This window comes from Lissotriton vulgaris, chromosome 1_1, assembly GCF_964263255.1.
Source record: "Lissotriton vulgaris chromosome 1_1, aLisVul1.2, whole genome shotgun sequence".
NCBI lineage: Eukaryota > Metazoa > Chordata > Amphibia > Caudata > Salamandridae > Lissotriton > Lissotriton vulgaris.
The window spans coordinates 531505887-531519129 of NC_141685.1; the positions used below are offsets into that span (position 1 = coordinate 531505887).

At 44.0% G+C, this 13243-nt stretch overlaps 1 protein-coding gene across 1 annotated transcript in view; it reads left to right on the forward strand.

The window, feature by feature from the left end:
• EEIG2 (EEIG family member 2) overlaps positions 1-13243 on the forward strand; it is a 501852-nt gene that overhangs the window by 287905 nt on the left and 200704 nt on the right. The window contains exon 6 of the mRNA XM_086953895.1: positions 11453-11556. Within this exon, the coding sequence (XP_086810021.1) occupies positions 11453-11556 (104 nt within the window). The remainder of the gene's footprint in view (positions 1-11452; positions 11557-13243) is intronic.

The window sequence follows — 13243 nt, forward strand, 5'->3', positions numbered from 1 at the left end:
TCCAACTGCCTGCGCCGATACTTTTCTGTCACTCAGACGCCCTTTTTGAAGCAGACTATGACTTCAGAGGGTAACCACGGCACCGTCGCTACGTCAACCCCAGAACACTTTTAAAATCGTCTGGGGATCATCACCGCTGTAGACTGCGCCCAAAAAAATGTGTATGAAAAAACATGGAGGGCGGGTTTAGGGCGTCACGTGACTGCACTGCTACGCTTGCGTCAGGCTGCCTGCGAGCGAGAGCTGGAGAAACGGCTGGGCATCAGTGGTGCTGCGAAACGTGGTACATACGGGGTGCTGGATACCTGGGTTCAAAGGCAAAAGAAAAACGTGGTAGCGGGACACCCAAGAGGCACGGGAGCCAATGCTAAGCGGACGTGAACCCAAGGCAGCACCCGCGAGGTAAGACGCGGCTGTGCACTCACGGTGTGTGCTGTATCACTCCAACGTGGTATGTGCGGAAACCCTTCAGCCCTGGAGCGCTGCCGGCTTCAAGGGGGTGGGGAAAGGACTTCTCCCGTTTTTGGCTGCAGTCTGTTTCGGAGCCTAATCGTTCCTGTACAGGGCTTGGATATATATTTTTATTTTATTTATTTAGTGCATATGCATAAAGCGCGGACATTACCCGAAGGTGTCAGAGCGCTGTACAATAGAGCTAGTCACGTTACAAGAGAAAAGTGGCACAAAATAGAATATTACAAAGACTAAACAAAATGAAGGGTACACAAACACAACACTTAAAAATACCCATTAGTAATACTTGTAGTCCCATTTTCTATTGACATAATAGGCATTTTATTGTCATTAAGCAAAATAAAGTAAAAACATGTTAACTTAGTTCTCCCATAAATCATTTTTCCTAACAGATGTGGTCGCATCGAGATATTAAGTCCACCTTAATCTTGCTTTCTCTCTAGTGACTTGATGAGACAAAGTGTTCAGTTTTAAACCTACAACTGCCAGTTGTTTGAGTCAATTTCTGGTTTCTTAATCATTTGTGATTTGGCGCTTCCACGTATGCAGAGGCAGGACAGTTTGAGATAATTAAATCTGTCAGATTTTCAAGCCAAAAGTCACTGTCTTTGACTTCATAAATGTGCTCAAAGCCTCGCAAAAATCAATCATCTGCCTACTTTTTGTTAGTGGTATTGAGTTGTTTTTCGTTCAGTGCTCAAATGTGTGGTAAAACAGAGCATGCATCTTAATGCTCACCTTTAATGAACGACTAAATTGCAAGAAATCCCACTACAAAAGGTGTACTAAAGCATCAGTGCTAAATAAATGCACAACCTTTCGTCTGTTGTTGTGTTTCATTAAGTTAAGAAAAATTAATAATAACGCAAACACTAAAATGATGATCGTGTTTACATTGCGCAACAAACTGACTAGAGAGTAGAAACAGACCTATTAATTTGGGAACTACACACAGATGTCAAATAGAGCATTGGATCTTTAGTCTGGGTGCAGTGGCCCGATTTTGGGTGGGGGGTGTCTGTGTACGAGTTCTACTTAGGGAATCCGAGACTGTTTATAAAATAAAACATCAGAGGATTATTGGTGTGTGTAGTATGTGTGTATGTATGTATGTATGTGTGTATGTATGTGTGTGTAAATAAATGTGAAGGAATTCGGAACTGGATGTTGAACATTTAGATGAATCCTTTGACTTGTATAGGTACCAGTACAGCAAACCGCATCTAATATGGACGATTGGTGGCCACCGTTTAAACACTGGTATGTGCCAAGAACCAGAATTGATTTTGATGAAAAAACTGTTCGATATTATAGACTACCATATTGCTTCCTCTTTTAGAAATAAAATCCAATTTTGAAACGCTCCAATCATCCCAGTAAAATCATGAACATTTCCATTTTTGTGTACGTTTTGTTTGTGAATTAAATAAAACATTTCACAGTTTGTACATTCACAGTTTGTACATTTGTTTGATTTGTGCTTGTTGTGTATGTGTGTTTTTTGTTTTTTTTGTTTTTGGTATTGCTTTGTGTCTGAAAGTGTGAAAACTGCTTAGGCTGGTCTTCCTTGCTTCCACTAGTTATTCAGTGGTGGTCCACAATAGTCATTTGGTTAAGAACTACAGGGTGTGTGGGTGGCTGTGGCTCTGTGTGTGGGTGGGTGGCTCTGTGTGTGTGGGTGGGTGGCTCTGTGTGGTTGGCTCTATGTGAATGACTATGTGGGTGGCTCTGTATGTGTGTGTGGCTGGCTTTGTGAGTATGGGTCTGTGTGGGTGCAAATGCAATAGGTCTCGCATTTGCGAGCGATTAAGCTATTGGCATTGTAAATTACAATGCCATTTATTTATGTTTTAAAAACAAAAAACAAATAAAAATAATGTCAAGAGCAATGCCAATAGCTCTAACTTTAAGAATGGCGAGACCATTGCATTGTAAATGCTTGTTACCACTGATGTGAACAAAACTAACGCTCCGATTTTGACAGTCAAATTGCAATTTTTTATTTGCTTTCCTTCGGCCAGTAATTAAACTTATCTTGCCAAAAAAATGGAAAACTATTCAAAACTCCAGACACTGAATGCTTTGTGGTCTTGGACATTCTGTATATTGCAAGGGCAATGGCCACTGTTTACCTTTGGGGGGTGTTGACAATCAGCGCTTGGAAATGTTTCCTGGTTGTCCTTTTCTCTCGGTGTCTTTCTGGGTCCATTAGCAGTCCCCGGAACACTCTGCTGATGGAAGGATCTTAAATGTTTATCTGTATAGCGGAACTTAAATCATCAGCCTTTTAATCCACTTTCTCTCTTGGCATGAGCGTACTGTTCTTCGAACTTGTCATCCAGAATGGGCTTGTATGTGTTTAATCACAAGGTGCGACTATTCTCGGATATCTCCTGCATGCACTATGTTTAAACACTTCTCGGCAGAAAACAGCTAAGAGTATGTATCTAGTTTCACTCCGGTTTGTACAAACCTTCAAAACTGCCTGCCATTTGTACAAAATAGAATAGTAAAATCTCAGTAACAAAAACAAAGATTAATTTATTTACAGTACAACACTCATTCACGTTAAAAAAAAGAATGCATTGTACAATAAAACAATTTTTTGCAGCTTATTCGTCATATTTGTGCTATGCAAATTATGATAACATTTCACTATACATAGAGCATCAAAATTCATTTGAATGGACATTCAAAAGGGTGTTTCAGAAAAACGTGTACAGTTGTAGTATTTCCCAGGGAAACATCAGATGCACGTTGTTGTTTCTGGATGGGCAGATGTCAGGACTTGAGTGAACATACTTTATTGAATGGGTAGGATAGCATATCTCGTTTATGCTTTCTTGTCACGACTTTGAGCTGAGGACTTGAAGATTACAGTTTGCAAATCTTGGCGGTTGCAGTGGCTTTTCGTTGGGCCATATTGATGTAAATTTCAGCCATGTGACATCTATCTTTTGTTTCACTCATCGAGGGATGCAGATAACAGAGTGTAATGTGTAGTCATTTACCTTAAACCAGACAGTTCGAAAGCTTAGGCCTAGTTCTAGAAATAATTCAACCATATCACTTTAGGATTTATGTAGAATATGACCTGCCATATTCAGAGATTGTATTGCTGCTCTGGTGTTTATTTTTCACCCATATTTCTGCTACCGACACGGTAGGAGCACATGTTTTCCAGACACGGAATGTGGTAGGTGCAGTACAGCAAGCTGCGCCTAGATGTCCCTAGTGAGCAAGGCACTAGCATATAAATGTGAGATGTGCTAGCGAGTAAAGTAATCACTGCTAATTTAGTTTAGGACTAAGTGAGTGTCCTGTCTGAAGGCCTTTAAGAAAGTATTGCCTAGATGCCGTATTTGAAACCTATAAAAGAGGGTGGTGATGGACGGAGCATCTGAACCAATCAAACACTCACACCCAGTCAACAGATCTGGGTTTAATCCATAACCGTTCTTTAGCCCACTCTGCCACCCCAGTTCAGACATGGCCATATGCAAATCAGTCTGACCCTGTGCTTCATGGGAACAGTCCAGCCCGAACTGCCAAGCCATGCCTTCCCTGGACCGAAAACAAGCTTCCTAGGACCGGTTTCTGGCATTCCAGCCGTCTTCAGCCAGGTTTGCTTGAATCCAGTGGCAAAGTGAGCAAGGGACTCCCGTCTGAGCAAACCCTGCCAACTTATGGAGCACAAAGCGGTAATGGAATGTAAATTGATACTTGTATAGCGCTCTACTCACCCGCAAGGGTCTCAAGGCGCTTGTACGAATACCGCTGTGGAACCCATCCTGGCTTTCCCTGTGAGGCGTCCAATCCTGGGCACCCCCAAGGTGGATGCCAGGCATCCTTAGCGTTATGGGGGCAGTTGTGGAGATTAAGCAAGCTATTGCCCAGAGTTGCAGAGTGGGACTCCATAATTGGAATAGGCACCGAGGTGAGAATTATCAGGTCTGTGGAATTTTTGAGCCCAAGACCCGCCGAGGCGGGGAATTGAACCCTGGTCCCGGGCTAGACCTCTGCATCAGGGTCTGCCGCTCTAACCATTGAGCCACACTTCTCCACGGTACAAAATAGGGTGCTGATGGACGGAGCATCTGAACCAATTAAACACTCACACCCAGTCAACAGATCTGGGTTTAATCCATCACCTTTCTTTAGCCCTCTCTGCCACCTCAGTTCAGACATGGCCATATGCAAATCAGTCTGACCCTGTGCCTCATGGGAACAGTCCAGCCCGAACTGCCAAGCCATGCCTTCCCTGGACCGGAAACAAGCTTCCTAGAACCGGTTTCCAGCATTCCAGCCGTCTTCAGCCAGGCTTGCTTGAATCCAGTGGCAAAGTGAGCAAGGGACTCACGTCTGAGCATACCCTGCCAACTTATGGCGAACAAAGCGGTATTTGAAACCTAAGGCGTAACAACACATGTAACAGGGGGTGTACTCATGGGAGGTTACAAGAAGAGACAAGGCTGCACTAAAGATGGACTACAAAGCCTAAAGACCAATGAAAATCCACCATTTACAAGGGACAGGGACAGGAGCTATTTAAAAAGATGGTGGGAAGTAAGTGGAGCTTTATCCACATATCCTGAATACAACAAGTCTTGAAGAGACCGCGCAACACTGCCTCCGCGAGACCTAAAAACGCACAAACTGCATCTGAATGCCACCCTAAATAATGCAGCTTTCAAATAGAGACTTCTAGTTGCAGATTCCTCTCATTTTAAATATTTCCCAAAATTCCGACTGGATCTGTAAGATTTTTCAGCAGTATCTCAGTGCCCCGATAGGTTACAGTTCCACTCCCGAAATGACAAGCAGAGCCAATATCTGTGACACCCCTGTATACTGACGTCCGTTCCATTCTTTCCGCACCACCTGATGCTGTTCTGGAGCTCCTTGCTCTCTGAGACTTTTATCAATATTTTTCAAATGTTCTCAGTTTACAAGGGAAGTCAACCCCTAAAATGACGGGTTTCAAGCCCTATAGGGACTGTTGCAGACAATGTCTGCGACAGATCCTTATCAGGTGAGCCTGTGGTGCTTTGGGTCGAGCCCGTCGGAGCTGCTTGTAGTTCATGGTGGCACAGGAGCACTTTCAATTTGCTGTGCTCTACTTTGTTCTCACCAGTGCCCTTTGGGTGTTCACAAAAGTGATGTCAATTGTGGCAGCAACACTTTGGAGGGGATTATAGGCAGTCTTTCCCTATCTCAGTGACTGGCTTTTGAAGGCGGGGTCGCCCTCAGGCAGTAGTCCACCATCTCCAGATTACGATGATTCTCTTGTCATCTTTGGGAAACTCTATACATGTGCTTAAGTCACACCTGACTCCTTTTCAGACCCTCCTCTTCATCTGAGCCATTGTGGACACTGTTTGGATTTGTACCTTTCCCCCAGGAAAGTAAGTCTAGGCCAATCAGGCTATGATCCCGATTTTTCAGACTTGGTCTTGGATTTTAGTGAGGTCTGCTCTCAGGCTGCTAGGACTAATGGCACCTGCATCTTGTTGGTCGAGCACACCATTTGGCATATGCAGACTCTGCAGAGGGATTTGAAGTTCCAGTGGCCCAACATCAATTGGACCTCCCTGACCAGGTTCAGATTTGAGATAAGGCTGCATAAGATCTGCAGTAGTGGTTGCTGGTCTGGGATTGTGTCAGCGGTAGACCCCACTCTCTTCCCCACCCAGAGCTCACTTTGGTGAATGATGCATTGCTTCTGGGTTGGAGAACCATCTAGAAAAGGCGCAGATCAGAGGCTTTTGTTCTCTGGCAGATTGTAGCTCCACTTAAACCTTCTGGGACTGAGGGTCATCCGCTTGGCATTGAACATCTTTCTTCCTTCCGTCCGTCAAAGGAAAGTTGGTGCTGGTGCTCATGGACAACATCACTGTAATGTGGTACTACAAAAATCAGGGCAGGTTGGGGTCACGGACCGTGTACCAACCGGTCTTGTGCCTCTGGAAATGGCCGGACTGCCAAAGAAATTTCCTGGTGGTGAACGACTTGGCAGGATCCTTGAATGCCAGAGCGAATGAGCTCAGCTACCGTCGCCTAGCCGATCACAATTGTCAGTTATACCTTGATGTGGCACAAGAACTCTTCCGCGAATGGGCAGGAACATGGCTCGATGTGTTTGCCATTGCTGAGAATGCACAATGTCAGAACTTCTGCGTGTTGGAGTTTCCAAGGTGTCTCTCACTCTATGACATATTCTGCCTTGAGTGGAACTAAAAACTCGTGTATTGCTTTAGTCCTGCCTGAGTTCTCAGGAAGTTCAGGGCAGGTCGGGCCCAAGTCATCCTAGTGACTCGAGATAGGGTACAGAGAGAGTAAGATATTCAGAACACCTGAGCTTGAATTTCTGGGGGCGCAGACAGCCTCGGCACATGCTCTGCATGTCATTTCTGGAGCAGAACGGTGTTGGTGCATAGCCATACGGCGCCACCTAATGGCGCGTCGAGGTACTGGTGAAAAATCTTCCATGTCCACTGTGATGCCTGGAAAATATTCAAAAGGTGGGGAATCTGCAGCTAGATGGTCTTGTTCATTAAACTAGTAGCCTTACTCAGCACCCGATAAATCTAATGGTCCTCTGTCAAAAAACAGGCGGTTGCTATGCCTCTTACGGATGTGTGGGAACCAAAGTAATGATGGAGGTATGTAGTTTTTCGGCAGATCCCTGCTTCTGTCGCCTTTCAAATTACTCTTACTTCATTTGGAGAATTCTGAATAATTTATTGACCAGGTAATAAAGGCCTTTGCCAAATAAAATCTAGAGTATTAACTGTAGTGGCTGTGCACCTGTTATCAAGGGACATTTCGGCTTTCCCCTTCTTATATGGTTTGTTTTATTATCTGTTAATACAGCCGTCAGAAGCCTTTTTCAGAGTTCCGAGCTTCATTTGAGTGGAAATTAAAACTAATAGAAGAATAAAATCAAAATTATTTTCATAACAGTGCACTTGATTTTTCCGCATTTGTTTGTAGTATGCTCCATTGAATTTCCACGACTGACTCGGCAACCTTTTGTTTGATTTCATTGCGTCCTCTCTCCTACTGTTGTTGTTCGCTCCTTTCACTCTTACTCCTTCACCATCTCACTACTCCGCTCTGTCACCTCGTACACTCCCTCGCCCCCTACACTGTTGCTCTCTAGGCTCTTTGCTTTCTCCTCCCTCTATTTAGTATCACTGCACTTGCCTCCTCCGCTGTCTCACCACACTTTAGTGCCCCCTCATTTGTCTTATTATTTCTTTCTCTTGCCCCTTCTGTCTCTTGCCTTTCTCTGGGTCTCCTCTTGCTTGCTTTCTTCTCACACTCCTACTCTTTCTCATCTGCTCTGTTCTTTAGTTCCTTCCACTGTTTCCTCCATTTCAGTGTCTCTTCTCCGTCATCCTCTCTGATTTTTCATCTTGTCCCGTCCACCTTTATGACCCTCCACTTTATCGCCCCTAGACTCTCTCGCCCCTCCCCACGATCATGCCCCTTCTGTCTTACCGCCACCCCACCTCGTTTACTATTGATTCCTTTAAAATGCCCCCTTCTTTCTCACTCCCTCCTCCCCTCTCCCGTCATTTCTCCTCACTCCACTTGTCACCCTTCCACTTACTGCGCAGTGTCTTCAATGGGTGCCAGTGTGAAGTACTAGGATGCTAGAACATGTGCAGGTTACTAGTTCCCTTCAGACTCCTGAAAGTACAGGTTCAGTCCCAACTCTGACTTTTGACTGGTCTCTCTGGTTGCAGATACTATTTTGATGCCAAGAATGTAAACCGGATATCAGCATGCCTGTAATCCTTGTAACCTCCAGTCTGAGAGTTCGTGTTACATGTCCGTAATCCACTTAACCCTCAGCATGTAGAGCACACTGCCATGCCAGCAATCCAGATTGGATTGATCACACAAGCATATCATCAGTTTAGTAACCCAGATTGGACCTGATTTATTCAGTCGCTGCCTTGACCTTGATCCTCATACTTACCTGTTGGTAAATCACCATAATTGTACAAGTTAGCCACACAGCTCACATGGTGTGAAACACCATCACCAATACAGCTGTCTCTCTCTTGCAATCGTTGAACCATGTAGTAGGCCATAGGATCCGCACCATCAGAGCAGCATGTGTCGAAGCTGACAATTGCTCTGACAGATGGCAGCGCTGATATGGTGTGCCCAAGCTATATTGGCTGCTACACACATGACCCCGGGCCTGAGCTGACCAATTTCTCCCACCCATGAGAAACGCTGCCGGAAGAGCCAAGCCAGTCTGTTCAAGTGGCACCATTCCATTGCAGTAGACCATGTGAAGAACTAGGCACATCAGGCAGCTTATCTCTCAAGCCCCTTGCACTCTTGCGCAGTAACATTTGGCATGCTGTCTACGTAGTTTTGTGATCGCAGATGTGTTATACAAAAGATTCAGAAAAGGGGGTGGTGATGAACAGAGTGTCTAAATTAAGCAGACCACTCTTACCCAGTCCAAAGATCAGGGCTTGATCCATCACCGTTATTTATCTCACTGCACCATCCCAGCTCAGAACCTGGCTATATGCAAATCAGTCTGTCCCTGGCCCAGTGCATCATGGGAACAGGGCAGACTAAACTACCAAGCTAAATCTTCACCAGAAAGGAGACAAGCTACCGGGGACCGGTTTCTGGCATTTCAGCCGTCTTCGGCCCGGCTTGCTTGAATCCTGATGGTGCAGTGAGAAAGGGACTCATGTCTGAGTATACCCTGCCACACCTAAAGTGGCCAAAAACGATTCAGAAAAGGGGGTGGTGATGAACAGAGTGGCTGAATTAAGCAGACCACTCTTACCCAGTCCAAAGATCAGGGCTTGATCCATCACCGTTATTTATCTCACTGCACCATCCCAGCTCAGAACCTGGCTATATGCAAATCAGTCTGTCCTTGGCCCAGTGCATCATGGGAACAGGGCAGACTAAACTACCAAGCCATTTCTTCACCAGAAAGGAGACAAGCTACCGGGGACCGGTTTCTGGCATTTCAGCCGTCTTCGGCCCGGCTTGCATGAATCCTGATGGTGCAGTGAGAAAGGGACTCATGTCTGAGTATACCCTGCCACACCATAAGCGTGGAAGGGTATACTCAGATGTGAGTCCCTAGCTCATTGCACCATCAGGATTCAAGCAAGCCGGGCCGAAGACGGCTGAAATGCCAGAAACCGGTCCCCGGTAGCTTGTTTCCTTCCCAGTATAAGAATTGGCTTGGTAGTTTGGTCTGCCCTGTTCACATGATGCAATGGGCCAGGGTCAGACTAAGTTGCATATAGCCAAGTTCTGAGCTGGGATGGTGCAATGAGCTAATAAACGGTGATGGATCAAGCCCTGATCTTTGGACTGGGTAAGAGTGGTCTGCTTAATTCAGACACTCTGGTCATCACCACCCCCTTTTCTGAATCATTTTTGTCCACCATAAGCGTGGAAGGGTATGCTCAGATGTGAGTCCCTAGCTCATTGCACCATCAGGATTCAAGCAAGCCGGGCCGAAGACGGCTGAAATGCCAGAAACCGGTCCCCGGTAGCTTGTTTCCTTCCCAGTATAAGAATTGGCTTGGTAGTTTGGTCTGCCCTGTTCCCATGATGCACTGGGCCAGGGTCAGACTAAGTTGCATATAGCCAAGTTCTGAGCTGGGATGGTGCAATGAGCTAAAAAACGGTGATGGATCAAGCCCTGATCTTTGGACTGGGTAAGAGTGGTCTGCATAATTCAGACACTCTGGTCATCACCACCCCCTTTTCTGAATCATATTATACAAAAGAGACATGGCAATATAACTATGTTGCTGTGAGTTAAGCAGAGGATTGTTCATGAATGCACCTAGCTCAATGAGAAAGTACATCTTTTTGTCTGACGTACAGTGCGCTTTAGCGTTTTTGTCTGTCTAATTAGAAAATCAATTTAAAATAAAATATATAGATTGGAGCTCTTAAACCATTGGTCTGTTGAGCTGACATTCACATTTCGCTTCCACCCACTACAGCATACATCAGGGGGCAGTAGTTTAGCCCACCTCAGCCATTGGCTTTCGTGCCCTGCGAGTAATGGCATGTTGCATTCTCACCATAGCACATCACCCTAAAAGGAAGTGCACTCCAGTCTCATAGCTGGTGGGCAAGTACTTTGCTTACCGATGATTTCTTTTAATTATTTATCCTATTTTTAGTTTTTAGTTGGTCATCTTTGTGTGTTTAAACTATATCGTTAGATTACAGCGGTGCGTTTTATTTGCACTAACAAGTCCTATTTTCCTCAAGATGCACCTTAAAACTAAAAACCGTATCTGTGCCTGTTTTAAGTGCATCTGCTAGCTAGAAAGCAGCTCTACCCTTCTGTTAAAATGTAAACAGTGGTTAAATTGTTTTATAGCAATCCACTGCCAAGTTCTGGCGTCAGCATTCTTAATTATTTTCTGATATTTATTTTGAGCTGTATGTTTGCAACAAAAAAAATGCGAACAAACCAGCTTTCCAAAGCCAGATTCTTTGACAATGCTCGCTGCTTTTTTATAAAGTATTCGGTGTTTCTCCTACTTGTTTCTTGTGAAAAATGAGAGTATGTTACACATGATAGTGTTGCTTCTTTATTGTATTTATTAAAAGCCTGCTGCAGTTCTAATGCTTTTCCTCATTTCAAATTTGAAGTAGAAGTTCTCCAACTTCAAATATTGGCTTTGCCACACCTTAAATGCAAACAAACATATCTGATTACTAGCACAGAAATGCTAGATAATGAGAAGGTTATTTCAGAAGCCCTTCTTTATACGTACAGTAAAAGCTGTAGTCGGGTTACCATTCTTTCTCATGGATTAGCGATTAGGGAAGGGGTGTCCTTATTGCGCTCAACTTGAGGTGCTTAAGCCAAAGTATTTTCACAAGTATGTTCTTTTCAGCTAAAATGTTTGCAGATAGAAATGCTCTGTTTTACTGACTGAATGTCCTTTCATTGCAGCCCGCCTTCCACAGCCACATCTATTGCCATTTCAGGAGATTTAGAATCTTTGCACGAAGACAGGAAGGGGGGAGAAACGTTAAAGCTGCACCTTGGAATCTCAGGTATGGAGATATTTGTCCTAATATTTACAGCTAATCGACGTAAGATTTACATGTGTAGTGTCATTCTGGTGTTTCCAATTTTAATGCTCAATCAAATGCTTTTAAACCCAGTCAAACCAATTGAGGAAGGGTCTACGTTAAACTGTATGTTTTCTTTGCAGGATTTGTCTTTTAGATGGGATCTGTGATTCTTTGATAGGTGGAGTATGCAGGTGATGCGAATTCGATAACTGGGCCCAAATGTTTGGAAATTATATTCTGTAAAACTTTTATGATGTAAGGCATCTTCCCTTATATAGTAAATCAATTTTTGTGCAAGAGTAGGCCAGAACGTGTTAAAATGCCCGAGGCAGCCTAATGGCACCTGTCTGTTGAGATGGCTTCTACCGCCCAGAAATAATTTCAGTGTGATCTTATGAAGGATTCTGCACCTTTACTATAGAATTGTAACATTTTGTCTATTCCTACAAAATAATGTTCAGTGTCCATGTTACTTGTTCCATTAGAAGGCTTTATCATTCATAGACTCGCTCTTTCTGTTTAGATCACATGCTAACTCTCTATAGCTTGAACTCTGTTGTCATTCTGGAGATATTTGCCATACCTCATTTGTTAAAATTATTCCAGTAAGAGTTTCACTGAAGGCAAAACGCCCACATGTACTGGTTGATGTGCGCATACAAGGGCAGAACTAGACCATTGAGAGTCTCCTCAACATCACACTTTGCCCATTTGTCAATGCGGTTTTTCATCTTTGCATTGGAGATTTTACATCACATGCCAATGTTCTATCACCTTTAGGAACTTAGCTGGGTAAGTAGTTTCCAAGTTTTAGTTGACGAGCAACACTTTAAAATTGAGCACTGCACAACACCACCATCATTCTTAATCTGCTCTACACAAATAATATTTCTATCAGATGTTTTAAACACAGGATTAGCACAGTGCCATCCACGCTGAGCTAGAATAGCCACCAGACCTTTTGCCATTTTTACAGCAAAGACTTGTATGTAAAGGATTACCTTGTGCTATCGACACTGAGATGAAAAATGACAAAAAACCTCATGTATTTCTCTCTTGTTAGACCTAATCGGTGAAGCATACCTTTGTCCAGACACAAGGAAGCACCCAGTGTAAGTCTAACAATGCCTTTTCAGGTTTGTAGTGTCACATTTATTTATTTATTTATTTATTTATAGGTTTTTATAGCGCTTGAATCGACTCCAACTGGAGTATCTCAGCGCTTTTGGGCCAGTTAGCATAAACAGAGGATGCAGTATTGGCTGGGACTAGATCTAATTTTTAAATAGAGTTTTGAGTTGTTTCCTGAATTTCAGATGTTCAGAACACAATCTGAGAGTCAGAGGTAGTTTATTCCATAGTGTCGGTCCCCCTACTGAGAGTGCCTTACCTCCGTGTCTAGCCTTCTTGACACGAGGCACTACCAGTAGATGACTGTTGCTGGATCTGAGAGATCTGGGGGAATATATGGAATGAATTTCTTTTCCAGGTACGTGGGGCCTTGTCCATTTACGCTCTTATGTATCAGACAGCATATTTTGAATTTAGTCCTCTGTCGAATTGAGAGCCAGTGCAGTTTGTCAAGGAGGGGCTTAGATGCAGTTCTTGGGGGGGCATTGAGGACTAGGCGGGCCGCCGTGTTTTAAATTACCTGGAGTCTGGCCAG